The sequence below is a fragment of the Caloenas nicobarica genome, chromosome 19 (genome assembly GCF_036013445.1).
Source record: "Caloenas nicobarica isolate bCalNic1 chromosome 19, bCalNic1.hap1, whole genome shotgun sequence".
Taxonomy (NCBI): domain Eukaryota; kingdom Metazoa; phylum Chordata; class Aves; order Columbiformes; family Columbidae; genus Caloenas; species Caloenas nicobarica.
In genome coordinates this window covers 11892875-11909377 of record NC_088263.1, presented here as the reverse complement: position 1 = coordinate 11909377, position 16503 = coordinate 11892875, and the positions used below count along the sequence as shown (strand labels likewise).

The 16503-nt window shown below is 40.8% G+C and overlaps 2 protein-coding genes across 7 annotated transcripts in view; both read right to left on the bottom strand.

Annotated features, from left to right (window-relative positions):
• The window catches only part of SLC2A8 (solute carrier family 2 member 8), a 30170-nt gene extending 25052 nt beyond the window's left edge, over nt 1–5118 (bottom strand). For all 3 annotated transcript variants that reach the window (XM_065648263.1, XM_065648260.1, XM_065648261.1), the window contains exon 1: nt 4771–5118. In XM_065648263.1, coding sequence (XP_065504335.1) covers nt 4771–4773 — 3 coding nt within the window. In that variant the 5' untranslated portion in view covers nt 4774–5118. The remainder of the gene's footprint in view (nt 1–4770) is intronic.
• Nucleotides 5119–5330: 212 nt separating this feature from the next.
• LOC135996362 (uncharacterized) lies at nt 5331–14918 on the bottom strand. 4 transcript variants are annotated; one of them, XM_065648225.1, is made up of 4 exons: nt 14830–14918; nt 11848–11974; nt 10841–11016; nt 5331–7577 (listed from the first exon to the last, which is right to left on the bottom strand). In XM_065648225.1, the coding sequence occupies exon 4, from the start codon at nt 7521–7523 to the stop codon at nt 6198–6200; it is 1326 nt and encodes a 441-aa protein (XP_065504297.1). In that variant the 5' UTR covers nt 7524–7577; nt 10841–11016; nt 11848–11974; nt 14830–14918; the 3' UTR covers nt 5331–6197. The 4 variants fall into 4 exon arrangements, with proteins under 4 accessions (XP_065504297.1, XP_065504298.1, XP_065504299.1 ...); XM_065648226.1 differs by having other exon boundaries at nt 10845–11016; XM_065648227.1 differs by lacking the exon at nt 10841–11016.
• Nucleotides 14919–16503: the final 1585 nt, after the last annotated feature.

Sequence of the window (16503 nt, the reverse complement as noted above, 5' to 3'; positions counted from 1 at the left end):
AAAACTAGAAAGAACCTAAATCCACAGTTTTGATCCAGATATTACACTCAGCAGCTCCACAACTTTGGAAGGGCCTAAATTCACTGGCAACTTCACGGCTTGGCTTGAAAAATTCCCACAGGGTCTGGTTTTCTGCTTAAACACATTAGTTTTCAACTAGTAAAATCTAGCGTCTGAACACAGCAGTCTAGCTTCTGAATGTCAGCTGAGTTTAGGAAAAAAATAATTGCTCACTCCTTCAGAATCATGTGCAATATTTTCACAATTGCTCTTTACTGAAAAAGCAAAGTAAGGAGAACTGTGGTCACAACATACCCCTTAAAACGCCCCATTTGCCAAGGCTGATTTATAGCAGCCTTTCCCAGCTACCCAGGAATTGCTTTTCAGACTAGAACAGTCATCGGGCACCAGAAATCCGCCCCCGGGCACAGAGCAGGACAGCGGCAGCGGCTCCGCCGTCTCTGGGATGGGGAGACCCCCAGAGTCCTCACAGTTCAGAGTGGGACTGTCAGCACAAGGTCAGAGCCTGCCACTGTCACACAGCTTTCTGCTGGAGATTTGTGACTGAGAACAACTAAAATTTTACAAGTGTTTTTATTAAACATTCTAAAGACAGGCAAAAATTTTCGCCTGAACATTCCTATTTACCAGGTTGTTATATATTTTGGCATTCTTACAACATGGAGTAGAACACATTTAACTTTTTTTTTCTCGGTTTTATCTATTTATGACTTAAAGTATTGGTTAGTCTTATGGAATAAATAGTTTTTACTAAAGAAATACCAAAACACGTCAACATTAAATAACACAATTAATTTATTACCTGTTATTTCTTCTGCTTTTCTAGCTATAAATAACAAACAAGAAAAAAATGTATCTTTTCAACTGTGTTTTCAACAGTGAACAGCTGAAAGGAAAAAATACCTTTTAAAGAAGATAGCTGAGTGAAGTTCTGTTCAGCCCTCCGTTTATTTTTTGCCAAGATTTAATTTACAAATTGTTTATTCTAACCAGATAAAAACGTAAATATATTAAGATTAATTGCAATAATTGTTCAATACAGAACAATAATGAGGAAAAAAAATGCTGGCACGATACCTAGGACACTTGCTGACACATTTTATTTCAGATGGTTGGTGTTCATTAATGTCAGTAACAGCAGCCACACCTACCAGAAAAACAAGTTCTGCTTCTCTTGAGCAAAGCATACAGTTGCCTGCCAGTAACTTAATTTAAATTACAAACTTGAATGTGGAGTTGTTGAAGCAAATCAAACCTAGGCGCCTGGGTGATTTTTTTTTTTAAGGTTACTTAACTTTCCTTCTGGAAATTAATCCTGCATGTTGATATATAGGCAGCTCACACACATACTTGAAGAGAACTAGAAAAATATACTATATATCTGTATTTTTTGTGCAATCATTTTTTTAGCAACATACTGTAGACCCAATTAAAATATGTAAATACAGATTCTGGTGAGGAATTGTGAGAGAGATCTGAAACTATGGCAGGTTGTAAAAACAGAGCAAAAGAGCAATATCTAGAACTCAAGACACACCAGAACATAGAATCTCAAAAAAAAAGAAATAGGTGATTATTTGAGGAGTGAAATTCATGGTTTTCCCAACACACGACTCATTAATTTCAATCCCCTGAAATTAACAGCACAGATATGTAGTCAGAAAATACATCTAGTCAAATTAATTAGGATCATTACATTCAAATTTCCTCACTATAGAGACTACTTGACAATTTTTAACTTCAAAAATATGTTTCCAGCATATTTTAAAGTTTTTATTTATAGCAACAATAACAACATTCATTCTGCTTTTATGTCTTTTAATGTCAATTACTGTTCAAGTAGAACATGCTACAAATTGTGCAGCTTTGCTTTACACTAAATTTAGCTAATGGTATCATTGGCAACTTTGCACCTGTCTGTTCTTTTCAGTATTCCCCTTAATAGTAAAGGGCCTTTCTTCCTCCCTATTGCATTTGTGGACTGCAGTCATATCACCTCCTCATTTTCATATTTGCTACTTTTTCATTAAACAAGATGGGCTGTTCTAACACCACCTCATAAGAAACACTCTTGCTTCTGTGCAATTGGCCCAGTTTCGATTAATGTCTAGCACAGGAGACCAGAAATCTGTGTTCCTTTTCTATTTGTACACAACAGTGATAAGCCCTCATCATTGCTGGAAATGTTCTTTCTTAACATACGCAGGATGTGAGGGAACTGGGTCTGTTCATCCTGGAGAACAGGAGGCTGAGGGGAGGGAGACCTTATTGCTGTCTGCAACTGCCTGAAAGGAGGTTGTACCTTGGAAGGGGTTGGTCTCTTCTCCCAAGTAGCAAGTGATGGGATGAGAGGAAATGGCCTCAAGTTGTGCCAGGGGAGGTTTAGATTGGATATGAGGAAAAAATTTTTCCCGGAAAGGGTTGTCAGGCATCGCAACAGGCTGCCCAGGGCAGTGGTGGAGTCACCATCCCTGGAGGGGTTTGAAAGGCGTTTAGACGAGGTTCTTAGGGACATGGTTCAGTGCTAGAGTTAGGTTAGGTTATGGTTGGACTCGATGATCCTGAGGGTCTCTTCCAACTGAAATGATTCTATGATTATATTTTTTGCAGATGCATCACATTGCACAGATACACCTGAGCCTGTCATCAGTTGAAGATGAACATATCCATCCAGTCTTTCAGCCAAGTTACACAATGTGTTTTCTTCTGCAGCAAGGTCATAATAAAGAGCTCTTGTCCCAGTTAGAATCGCAGAATCATTGAACCGTTTGGGTTGGACAAGACCTTTAAAGATCATGTAGTTCCAACCCTCCTGCTGTGGGCAGGGACATCTTTCACTAGATCAGGTTGCTCAAATTAATCACATTTCTCTTTATTTCTTTTGTCATAGTCCTTCTAAAATCTACTCTAAAACCTTCTATGTAACCAAGATTGCACTCTCAAACTTGCATATACTGAAATCATCTTTATTTTCCCTTCCTCAGCCAGCTTTCTTTTGCCACATGGTACCACTATGCTCATGACACATTTAGTAAGCACCCATTACAGGTTCTTCAATAGCATGTCCATCTTCTTAGAATTTTGGAAGGGAAATTATTCAGTATCATCTGATACTGATATCTGATAGTTCAAGAGCCATTCCTATGTCATTATTAATCTCCCCGACATGTTCTCTGCATTGTGACCTTCCTTTGTAATTTGTTTTCTTTGCATTGAGACAGCTGAAGACCTTTTATGCTGCTCCTTTCAGTATCTTCACAATGTCTACATTAAGTTTAATTTTCGGTAACTTTCAGCTTATTACTTTATGTCCTGATCTAGGGTGAGGATAGGGGGCAACTGAAAAGAGGTGACTGCAAAGTTGCAGTCACTAATATGAGGTGCTAGATTCAGTAATATAGCAACAATAAACAGCCCAATTCTTGGTTTATCCAGAGTCTAACTAAAAATCCACCACTAAAAAATTGCCTTATTAAATTATTATTTTTGGAAAAATATATTTTCTATCCTCTACGTTATGATTTTCGCCAAAAGTAACAACACAACCCACTGGTTCTTAAGCAAAAATAAAAATTCCAAAGACTAATAATCATTTACCATCTTCATTTAGATTGTCTGTTGCTAATCTTTTGATAACTTATATTTTTCAGAAAGATTCTTTGAAGTACCAATGCCCTTCCTCTCTTACCTAATCCAAAGTCGGAACCATATTGTTTGAAGGATTAAACTGAGGGCAGCATTATTCCACTATTTGTAAAATGTTACTCTAAAAAAATTAAGATGACCATGTCTGTTCTAAATACAAAGAAGCCAGAGCAGTATACAGTGTTGCCATATACTTAATTTGTGTCATTAGAACTGAGAAACCATACATTCCCCTGTGTATTCACAAACTTCTTCTTTATAATCTGCTGTACGTCCCTAAGTCAAGTTTCTCCTATAGTAAACAATTAGACTTTGTGTCCTTTGAAAAGAAATGGATCAGGCAAAATAAAAATTGTATGACAATATTTAAAATATTATTTCAACTTTTTGTCTTTCACACTGTACTTGTTTTAACTCGAACAGAGTTAATTTTCTTCATAGTAGGTTGAAGGGTGCTGTGTTTTGGATTTGTGACTAAAACAGTGTTTAGTGATGTTTTAGCTATTGTTGGACAGTGTGTACACAGCATCAGGGCCGCCTGTTTCTGCTCCCCACTCCCCGTCCCACAGCAGTGCGGTACAAGAAGATTTCAGGGGACACAGACGGGACTACCGAACCAAAATTACCATCTCAAACCATGACGTCCTGCTCAGCAGTAAAACTGGTGGAAGGAGGAGGGAGGGGGAGACATGCAGCATTATGACACTTGCCTTCCCAAGTCACCGTTAACACGTGATTAAGTCCTGCTCTCCTGGGAATGGCTAAAAACCTGCCTGCTAATGGGAAGAGGTGAATAAATTCCTTACTTCGGTTTGCTTGTGCATGCAGCTTTGCTTTACTGCTTAAATTGTCTTTATCTCAACCCACGAGTTTTCTCACTTTTACCCTTCCGACTCTCTCCCCCATCCCACCGCAGGGAGGTAAGCGAGCAGCTGTGTGGTGCTCACAGCTGCCTACCAGGGGGAACCCACCACACACACTGAAAACACTCTTTTGAGGAGTTATGCATTCTTCAAATCTAAAATTAAACACCAGGCTTGGCGTGTACTTAGATGGAGACTTCAAAATACTGGGTTGTACGATTAATTTATACATTTAACTTACCATTAAGCAGTTAGCACCAGTACTGAAAAATAACGCTACAGCTGCCCACCATCTATTTGCTCTTTCTTGAGTGGAAATAAAATCCGGAGCTTGTCGAGCCTCTTCTGCAAGTGATGCCAGTCGCAGGGTCCTGCGCAGGAGCCGCAGCCGGGCCCCGTCCTTGGCCCCAGCGCTTCGCCCAGGCGACTCCGCGCCAGCAGCGCCGCTGCCGCGGCTCGTCCCGCCCCGCAGCGCCGCCTCCGCCCTCGCGCGCCCCCCGGCTCCTCCCGCGGCGCCGCCGCCAGGCCCGGGGAAGGGCGGGAGCGCTCGAGCCCGTCACCTGCCGCCCGGAAAGGCGGCGGCGGCGGGGCGGGGGGGCGAGCGGCGCGGGGAGACCCCGCGGGCCCCGCCCAGGCCGCGCCGCCCCCGCGCGCCGCTCGCTCGGGGCCGGAGCCGCCCCACGCGCGCCGCGAGGGCCAGCGGGCAGCGGCTCCGGCAGAGCGCGGCCCCAGCGGCGCCGAGCGAACGGGGCCCGCGGGCAGCCGCGCTCCCCCGGCCGCTCCGGGCCGACTGCGGTGGCTGCCGCCGCCGGAGCGTTAACACCGGCGGGCAGCGGAACCGGCGGCTCCGTGCGCGGGCTCGACGGCGGCGCTGAACTGTCAGTTCGTCAAATTAACTCGCGTAAATGGAGAAAGCCCTTATATTTTCGAAATGCAAATTAGAAAAAAAAAGTAAAAGGAAATTTGATGATTACATAATGATACAATCCAGCCATTTACACCAGTGCTTTTACTTTTTAGAGACAGGAACTGCTAGTTCAACCATTCCTACAATAAAATGCAGTGTTGGCATTTGTATGAGCTGTGTGGTGAGATTTTTTCCTAGTGAAGGCCATAAATTACAGACTTTTGTTCCTGTGAATAATAGATGATCTTAAATACAGAGTGCATTTATTGCTGGAAAGAACATAGCATTAAATGGCTATTGCAACACTTAAATTTCATTACTGCACTTAAAATCGTAGCATACCAAAGACAGTTAACTGTCAGAACCAAAGATGTATAATATAACTCCAAAGGGATGGATCCCTCCTAAAATGCACGTCACACCCTGTAAAGACATACTACAACACCGATGTTGTCAGGGTCTTCCCACCCACGTTCAAACATCTCTAGAAAACAGTGGACTGAAGCCTCACCCACCCTTCGTGGATGAAATAATTATTTCAGTTGTGGAAATCTCTTCCCTTGATACCTTGGCTCATTTCACAAATCGAATGCATTTACCTTTGTCCAGTACACAAAAGGGCTGTTCTCCTAAATCTCTGTAACACGTAAATTTAATGTGGAAGTGATTTCAGTGTGATTTTTAAATGATATCCTCTGCCTCCCCGCAATACAGGTAGCTCTCCACTTCCCCTCCTTATAACCAAGGTTTCACTTCGGAGCTTACAGTACGGTTTGGTATAGCACCTTGTTAACATTCGTGATTAACGATGAGTTATATCTCCACAGTGTTGTATCCCTGATGAGGGATTCTCTGGGGAGGTTTCCTTGAAGGGGCACCCGACAGTGATAAATGAGGGCAACATCCATGGGAACGTTCACACTGTTCCCATAAGCACGTAGGACAGAGTGGACTGAAGTCTGAATCACCTGCCGTGGATCAATTATCATTTTCCTGGGATTGAAAACCTCTTTCCTGTCAGGCTCTCTGTGAACATGCTGTAATATGTTAATACCCGGCACAGTGTTCCAGGACGAAATGTTGAACGCAGGAGTAGATATGGTTTTGGGGAAGATATGGTTCTCAAAGAGGAAAATGCCAGCCCCTGGGTTTTGCTCCTGAAGGCTGCTCATCATGGTTTTCCAGTCCGGGTGCTTAAGGGGAAGAATTATTTCATCGGCATCACTAAGAACCACAAACTTGCTCCTCTGCATGTTACGGTATATACAGTCATTCAGAGCCGTGATTTGTCCATAGTAGCCAATGTCTTTTGCATCCATAGAAAAGTGCCATTTAGAAGAAACCTTGAGGTATGAGTTTATTGGCCAGGGAATTATCTCTACGGTTCCTTCTTCCATATAAAACTTCAAGACTTTCTCCATCAGATGGCTGCAGTTGTTCTTATAGATCACCACTTTCTGTACACCAAGAATCTTGTACATCTCCACACTCTGTATAAACTGCAAGACATTGTTGTAATTTCCAAACATGGCAGAGATGCATACAGTGAAGTCAACAGAAAAGGTCTCAGCCTTGCGGTTTTTAATTTCAAACCTTGGCAGCTGGTCAATATTTCCATGTGGAGACTGATGAATTGATACATGTGTTGGACTGCAGTTTTCGGGTTCCAAACAAACTATATCTGCTGCACCATAAGGGAATCCAAATCTATCTGAGTGAACATCAATTTTTGCTTTTGACACATGTATCTTTCCATCAGGCTGACAGCAGAACCAGCAGTATAGTTGTTTTACATCTTCATGGTGAACAATCCCAATCACACGAGTGACTTTGCTTTCTCTGTCATCAAAGTAGGGGGATATAACAAAAGTTCTGTTATCTTCTAATGGTGTTATTACATTTTGAGCAGGTTTTCCCCTACAAAGCTGACTGGCTGGACTAGCAGTTGTTGCCTGGAGGAAGATTTTTCTAGTTACGTTATTCTGTAGCTGAAGATCTTTCCAGGAGCAGATTAAAATGCTTGCAGAAATAAGAATACATGTAACGAAAGCACAAATATGTTTTTTTCCACAGTGTATCATTGCCATATTTCAGAGTTTGGAACTTAACAAACCTTTATACTCAGTCTTCCATTAATTTATCTAAAACAAAACAAACACACAAAAAAGCACACTTTCAGTGATTTATCAAAAAGAAGTAATGTTTTGTATTGAACTGTATTCTCTTAAACACAATAGTTAGTGTTTTGATACTTCAAACTTTAGTATGAAGACCTACAGATTTGGAAAAAGTGGAGAGATTCTCTTACATCTCATTCTGACCTTTACTGTATTTTACTCTACAGCTGGGCCCAGTGCAACAGTTTCAGCTGGTTTGGTATACAGTAATGGTACTATAGTGTAATTTGAATCACTTTGAGGTGTGGAAGAAATTTTCTGTTAGTGAAAACCCATATTCTTTATCTTTTGGTATTGTGAGAAGCTTGTAGAAGGGAGTTATCCTTTCCCTCCTTCTTCCTAAAAAAGGTGCTGTGAACACAAATTCAAACTGCATTCTTTTCTATTGCGTAGGAGTAATCCTGTCACAGTCTCTCAGTGTCCTGATTCAAGTCACAAAGAAAATGTTTGCAGAGCTTAGTGTGTTTTCAGAGCCCAGTAGGATCCTATGGTATTCAACATTATTTAGAAAGAGAGATTTGAAAAGAATGACCTTTCCACTTGTTCTGGTGGCTGAGATTACCTTAAATGCAGATTGCTTTTGCTACTAAAGCTGCCAGGTCTCAGACCCCAGTTCCAAGTCGGCAGTTGATTCCAGTAGGACTTTGTGTGAATATTGTGACCCTTCATTTGGACCACATGCACTACTGAACATTTTAACCTTGCTGTGGAAGCTTTAAGTTCTCCAGCAGGTTACCAGGGACTACAAAGTACAAAGTGAAGATTTTCAGTATATGATTGCAGTTTAATATTTACATGTGATTAAGCTATCAAGCAGATGGAAGGCAAACTAAACCAAAACCAAACTAAACCAAACTTTGCTTTATTCTGTGAGCGGCCATGAGGGTGTGATATAATGTGACACATCACAACAACACATCAGAATAACTAACCATTGTCTTTACCATTTCTAGGTGCTCTATCCTCTTTTGTACACACTCAATCTCAGCTGAAAAACCACTTTCTAATTATGCACAAAATTGCCATTTTAGTTACAGCTCTACTCTGTCCTCAGAGTACTAGGTTTGAAGAACATGAAGAAAGCATTGCTGCCTGGTGTAGTTTGCAAATCCAAGATGTTGCTCAACTGTCTTTTTCAATTTCTGGCCTCAAAAAATGTAAGAAGTTATTTTGAACAATGTATAATGACCCATTCTCTAGAGTTAAAAATCTTATGTGGCTCCCTGCAAATAGTTGTGTAAGCTGTACGTCTTCCCCTTTCATGCAGCTATTGGTATTCACCAATTTTAAGATTACACTGCATGGCAGAATAGGGTCTTTAATACACTCGCATCCAAGGGAACAACAAAGTCACTGAGAAAGGTAGAGAAAATCAGACAATCCTGATATAAACTTTTCTGGGGAGCATGATTTACCGCATAAGAGATGGAACAAATTTACTATAGGGTGAGATGAAACGATGTACTAATGAAGTTACTCATCATTAATGTCTGTCATATTTATTTACAGAAATACAGGGTCCTGGGCTTCTTCTTGATACAGATGCTAAGTGCAAAAATCATTACACTGTTCTAGTGAAATATGTTTTCAACTGCCAGTCTTACACCAGGCAGCAATTGCTTTAAAAATTTTCTGTTAATTTAGGCTTGAGAAATTTACATGAAAATTGCATTTTTAAGATTGAAGAAATATTAGAAAACTAATTAATCCCTTTCTGCCATAAAGACCTAATGTTAAAATCCACTCAAGGCAAGTAATCTCATTTGCCCCCTCTTCCTTTTGGAACACCACTGCCTTCTAGTCAATGTAAAAAGAGAGCAATTCCTGTATATTCCTCTGCACAGAAGTCTCCATCTTAGCTTTATGTGCAAGTTACACAAAGCAGGAAGTTCACTCGGGTGTTCCCCTGCATGTCATGTCCTCTAGGTGAAACAATCCATTGTTTGTTTTTAACTACATGCAAAAAAACTTTTTATATAATTTCTCTTCACAAATCTTGTATGCATATGTCAGCCCATCTGGGCAATGCAAATTCATCCTAGTAGCTTATTTTTAGACTAACAACAGTGAGTACTTTTAGCATGCCAAAAGTATCGTTAACCAGTTGATCTGGGAAAAAAGTAAACTAGCATTCTTATTAGAAACCAGAGTCCTATTAGGCCATGAATGGTAACTGTACAACTTTACAGACAGGGACAATAAAGAAACAAATCCCTTTTGCATAAAGAAGTCTATAAAAACTAGAGAGACAAACAGAGATCTGTATAGTCTGTTTAAATAACCTACTGTTTTCTCCTCAAATAACTGTTTGATTTCTGGAAAGCTCCAGTGGTTGCTAACCTTCTTACCATTTCTGTCTTTCACCTTGACTTGCTCAAAGGGAGATTAGTTGACAAGCAGATTTTCAAAGAAAAGGATGGCATCAGTTCCTAAATATAAAATATTATTTTGGGTTCATGCTTGTGCTCCCTCTTTTAGAATCCGCTGCAACCATTAGCTTATGTCCACTGAACTAGATGACTGAAAATGCTAAGTTTCTCCTTTTCTAGCTGGGATGGGATCATAAAAAAAATGCAGCATCTCAACTGCTGTCAAAGCAATAATTTCTTATCAGAAATAGCCACTGTCATTCTGAAAAAAGGATTATACATGTGGAGTTAAGAGATGCTTATAGTCCAGCTTTGTATTGTCCTTTGTTCCAACGAACATATGTTGGCAAAGCATTGCTTCCTGTAAGAAGACACTCCAATGTTGCGTAAATGACCACTGTTTCACGGTGTCTGATATCACTATGGTCTCTGTTACTGAAGAAAAAGGGGTTTTGTGCTCTGAAATGGAAAAGTATCCCTCCTCTTTAAAAGAGGGGTTTAAAACATTTTAACAACTCTGGACCTCCTCTTCGTGTTTAGGTTAACACCACTTGCAGTATGGAGAAGAAACAGAAGACGGTGTTTTACTGCAAGGTATGTTCTATCAACAAAGTTCAAGAAACTTATTCACACACACAAAAAAAAGAGCCTTGTTTTCAATAACTGTTTTAGTGAAGATTTATAAAACACTGTCACTCATTTTGCCTGGATAGTTAGACAACACCTCAGCATTTTTCAGTTGTTACATAATGAGAAAATAATGGAGTCCATGTTTGTTATGTGCAGTCTTGATATTTCACCGCAACGTGCAAAATCATGCCCTCCTGAACATAAGAGGAATCAAACGAGTGTACTTACTCACAGTTTGAAGCCTCTTTGTCTAGCACTTCATGCTTTCCAGTGCTCCAGTTCTGCCTTATGTTCCCACTGAAATGAGACCTTGCAACCTTGCTGGTTCCCCAACATCTGCTTCCTCTACAATTGTGCTGGTACTTAAGAGCGTCCGTGGGAAATCCCGTGACTCAGTTAGTTTCCTGTACGGCAAATCACTTTGCTTTCTGTTCGGTCATTTTCTCAGACAAACAACTTTGACTTAATTGAATGATACATTCTTCAATTGATGTTTATACCATCTCAGCCTCTCAACAGTCCTATTTGTTAACTGGGAGAATTATGATAATTTTCTTCTATGTATGGTGTCTGTGTGTATGTTCTTGGAGATTTATCTAGATCAGGATTTAAGTACTTCCTATTATATCAAGTGTAACCTAATGTGTTTCAATGGTCTAATCTTAAATAGCCCATCGTGTTTTTCAGAGGAGCTTTTGGGTAAGCTTAGTCCTCTGTTAAGATTATCTCATTCACTTTATAATGACAAAAAAATCAACACAGCAATTATGTACATGGTTGTGAGACCAGAAAATAAAACTGAGAAGATAAATGCTGCAGCAACTGTCGGTAACGATCATTGAGTGTGCGCGAGTGCTTAGGAGCCGCCTTTGGTCAGCAGAGCAGGCACAGGGGATGGACCCAATGCTGAGCTGAGGAGCCCTGGCTGACACTCACAGGATCGGTGCTCGTGCACCTGTCTACGGGGAGCTGGCTCGTGTCACATCTTTGCAGACTACTCGTAGAACTGCTTACGGTGGTGGGACTCTGTCCAATGCATTATTCTTTAATCTCTCCATAATTAAACACAACCCTGTGCTTAATTCACCTCTAGGTGAACAATAAAAAATCCCCAACAATTTTTACTGTTATTTATGCTTGCCTGTTCCTCTATCATCATGTGTCAGCACAGTCATGGGAAAATAAACAAATAAATAAAAATAAATCAACAGAAGAAACACTGAGTTTTCACCTACCTCAGAAGTTCTTCAATACTGCCTAGGAGGAAAACAACCAGGAAGAACTGCCAACCACTGCTCCTGCCTGAAGTGGAGCTGCTTGTGTTATGTGCTTGTGCCCTTTAGGTAACACGTCTCCATGCAACTGTAATGTTAACAAATCTTTATACACCTTTTTTTTTTTCAATTAAAACAAGATAACAACTAAGCTAGCCTCAGGAATCCATCATCCTAAGCAAAACAGTTTACTACACAGCTAATATTGATTTTTACCACACATCGACTTAGCTCAGTTTGATATTAGAAATTTTGATCCTCTTTAACAGCACTCTTTGTTAGCTGAAACACTAGGTCAACACTTTCAAATATGTATGTTGTTACATTTCCTTGAATTCTAAAAAACATTATAATTATTTATCAAGTCCTTACTGGAGTTATTTCCAAAAGGAGTATGCTTGCCTTTCACTTCAATAGAAGTCAGCTGGGGGGAGGGAGGGGAGGAAATAACAAGGACGTGAGCTTTTCTGACTTGCTCATTAACGCACTTTGTATTATGTGAACTGTAACACAAACACGACTGCCAGCTGACTGTTCTCAGAAAGCACTTTTAAAGTTCTGACCTGGATCATACCTTTCATTACAAAAGCTTTTCAAAGGTTGAAGAAGATTGACAGTAACTCATTTATTTGGTTTGATTGCAATTGTTGTAAGTGCAGGCAGCTGTGAAAGCTGTGTCACAACTTGCCCGCTCAGTGCTCCCGAGAGAGGAGCCTGCGCAGCACCGCAGGACACCCCATGCAACAGGGCTGCGGCCGCCACTCCTGTCCCCGAGGTGTTCGGCTCTAGATACACAGACTGAACAGGACAGTTTTAAGGTCTTAGGCTGTGTAAGCCTGCGCATGTGATTTGATGGAATCAAATTGCTAATTCCTGGAAAAAGTGATGGACTTAAAGTGTCTAGTTAGCAATGCAGTACAATCTTCCTTGTATTCAGCTTACTGTTACTGCTCAGCAGCATAAGCAATAAATTTCACTAAGAAACTATCACAATCTGTGAATTTCTCATTTACAGAAAAAAAAATTAAAAACCGCACCAGTAAATAAAATTTTTTGGTTGTTATTGCTAAATGTATAGGTTCTAAGAGCTTTAGGTAAGACGGTGTTTTGTTTTTAAAGGTTTAGAGTGACTAATGCTACAGCTACCTAATAGTAATTATAATATTCTGTAGACTAACGTCAAGAGGGACCCCACCCTAAAGGTACTACAGTCTCCTTGTTTTTTCCTTCCTGAGTAGATTCAGGTTGTTAAGCACTTGAGCAGCAAGGGCTTCAGTGTATGCACAGTCACTTCTACAGAACTTTCAGGCAAACACTGTAGCCACCTGACTGGAAATCTTAAAATCTCAACAAGTGTCTTGGTTTTAGTCTGAGAACTAGAAAAGTCTGCACTAGGGCAATTTTAAGTAGCTGTCTGTGGCTTTTCTGTGCACAAGAAAGATGCATATTAAACAGAACTTTGTCTGTTAAGTTTGGCTGCCAACTGTGTTTTCCTAATAATCAATTTTTAGTAATTTCCCTACACTAATAATTTGCATTTCCATAATTCAAAAGGAAATTAAATACTTGGCACTATCTTATCCATGCTGTTGTGTTTTATATCATCTTGCACTTCTTGTGTGTCTTATTTAATTGTACTAAAATTTCTTTAGGTAATAATGACAATGGTATTCGTAACACTAGTGGCACACTCTTTGGTGACTGCAACCAATACATATGAACTAGAGAGGAAACCTTAGCAGAAACGAAAGTGAAATTAGTTTATAGTTGTCTCATACAAAATTGTCAAGCTTAATGAAGTAACACAGCTGTGCAGCAGCTTCGTTCTCATATTTTTCTCTGGTATTCTTTTTGCCTTTTACTTAAAGAAAATATGATTTTTTTTCTTGCTAAACCACCTGTTTCAGATAGTTAAGCAACCTCTTATCACCATTCTGTCATTGGTTTCGCTTCCTGTACATAACGACAGCTCACTTTTTCCTCAACCTATCTCCCCACACGTCTGTTCTTGCAAAGTTCTCCTACGCCACTGTGCAGTTTTAGAAACGTTTAGTATTTTTGCCAGGGGGAAACACACATTTCTGCTTCCTTCTTCCTCATTTTTTTCCTTCAGAAAAGGCATAAACTGGGCCTAGAATTCAGAGCAGCTGTGGATGCCTCCATTTCTCAGTGCAGAGACAATCACACAGAACGTGTCCGAGAGCAGCGAGAGCTGGTGGCCCTGCAAGTGACAAGCAGCTGGGATCTCACAGGGAGAGGACAGGGCAGGGGCCTCAGCAGCCAGGGCCCCGGCACCGAGTGACCGAGCAGGGCTGGCCATGGCCACGGCCACCCCGGCAGCTCCGTGGGACGGCCAGGCTGGGGCCAAGCTGGGAAGCCGGCCCACAGGTCAGGTCAGGTCCAGGGGCTGCTGGGCAGGTCCATGGGCATGACGCAAGACCAAGGCCAAGCCTGTCAGGCTGGATCCACAGGGTCTACAGAGCATGGGCCTGAGCCTCCTATGGTGCAGCTCAGGCAGGGGCTGAAGGCCCAGAGCTGAGCTTAAATGGGCTCCTGGGCCCATGGGCAGGGCCGTAGGGGGTCCGGGTGGGGGGGATGCTCAGGGCCATTAGGGCAATTAGTGCCTACAGGGCCCTGAGAGAATGCTTTAAAAAGGTACTGCCTTTTTAACTGAGGTACAAGAAATCAAACTATATGCTCATCATATAGGCCACTTACTTAAAAAACCCACAAAAACCCAAAAAAAACAACCCACCAAACCACCCACACTGTGACAAACCCAAAAATTTTCAGAAAAAAAGTTTTCCGCCTTAAAGAATTTGCATTTGCTTTCACACAGCTGTACCACAATAGCAAAGCTGCATCAACTTGCCCTGGGCACTATGGATTTTCCAAACAGCTTGTGCTCATGCCTGGAATTCTCTCATCCTTTTCTATACTTACATCTGACTGCCAGTTTCTTCAGTGAAATCTCCATTCTAGAAGGTTTCTTCTCCTGGTCCCTCTCATGATGTCAGGAGATTACTAAAGCTGAAGGAAGAGCAGGAGTCAGCAAGAGACGTGTCTCTCAGTCTGATCCTTCTTGACTTTGTGCAAAAAAACGGCAGAAGGAATCAGGTCGTTGTCAATTGGACTTTGTCCCTTTTTTCTCGCACAGCTTTCTTTGGTGGCTAAGTTAATTGTTAATTAACTAGAGAGGAATGTTTGAACACGTTAAAAAACATCCTCAAATACACTGACAATTTTCCAGTGTTTCTGTGGAAACATGAAGTTCACTGAGCATTTCTGTTTATTCTGCCCAGTAAAAGGTAAGAGACAAAAAATGAAGTTCAGAGACAGGCAACAAGGGCAACTACATGGTTCGCTTAAAGACACAAAGGAATCACTTGGCCCATTTATCTTAAAGCACAGGCAAATAAATTAGTTCGTGATAAAGGTTTAGAACATAATAACTGGCAGTAACGGCATGTCTACAAAGTCCAGAAATATAAAGGATACTTCCTCCAGTTCATTACTATCTGCACTTTCTTATGCACAACTGTGTTTTACTTGACGCAGAATTGGTGTATTCATCCTTCCTAATATACTTATCTGACTTGCTCTCACATTTGAGATCTACGGAGACATGTAAATTTTGACTTCTTTTTCCCCTACACTCCCCCTAAAGAAAGGTCTGGTATATTTTTCAAATTTGATAAACAAATGTTCATAGTGATAGATCACAGCTAGAGAAATATCACAACCATTACTGATTTCAGAAGAAAAATTAAAGCAATGTACCAGTGCTATTGCTTACATACCTAGCACAGCCTGCATCTAAAGTAGGAACAAACTTATTAGAGATTTCATTCTGTTTTTTCTCTCCCAGTTACAAAAAAAAGAGGCTTGGAGATAATGAGCATTTATTGAGCTCTTCAGTACTCATCTTCAGATGTTGTATCACAAAAGCCTGTTCGTTACCTTACAGTAAAATACTGCAATGCAGAAAGTAGCCCTCTTTCTCCCTTGCAGTTTGCCTCTACACCAATAATGGCAATCCAGAATATAGTGATTGTTGCTTTTCCTTCCTAATGTGCTCACTTTGTTCATTTTCTATTCTGTTGCCTATGGGGAGGAGAGGACTTCCCATCACTTTTCCCATTTAGACTGATGCCATCAGTGAAAAGAACCATTTCATAGATGTAGGGATTGATGTTTCCTTTATAAAACATTTACAATGAAACACTGGACGTGACCCTGGAAGAAAACCATATTGATCCAAGTGATTTCCAAGACTAAAAAGTAATATAAAAGTCTTGAAACAGTCTTCCTGTTTCTGGGGGAGAACAGGAAAAGGAGTGCATTTCAGGAAAGGGCTATGTGCTTTCTTTTTCAGCTCTAAAAGTAGCGATTTTATACGAGCTTGTTTTGCTCTCACCTTCACATTAGGTAACATTAATCTCTTGGGCAACTACTCGTGAAACTATGTCTCTGCAGAAATTAAAGCACCTTCTTTGCCAGTCATAATGTGGAACTTATTTACGTGGAATGGGGAATCATAAAATCATAGAATGGTTTGGTTTAGAAGGGACCTTCAAGATCCAAACCCCTGCAATAAGCAGGGACATCTTCACCCAG

Excerpts from the sequence above, each read along its gene's own strand:
- LOC135996362 (XM_065648225.1), bottom strand. The coding sequence starts at position 7,523 with ATGGCAATGATACACTGTGGAAAAAAACATATTTGTGCTTTCGTTACA.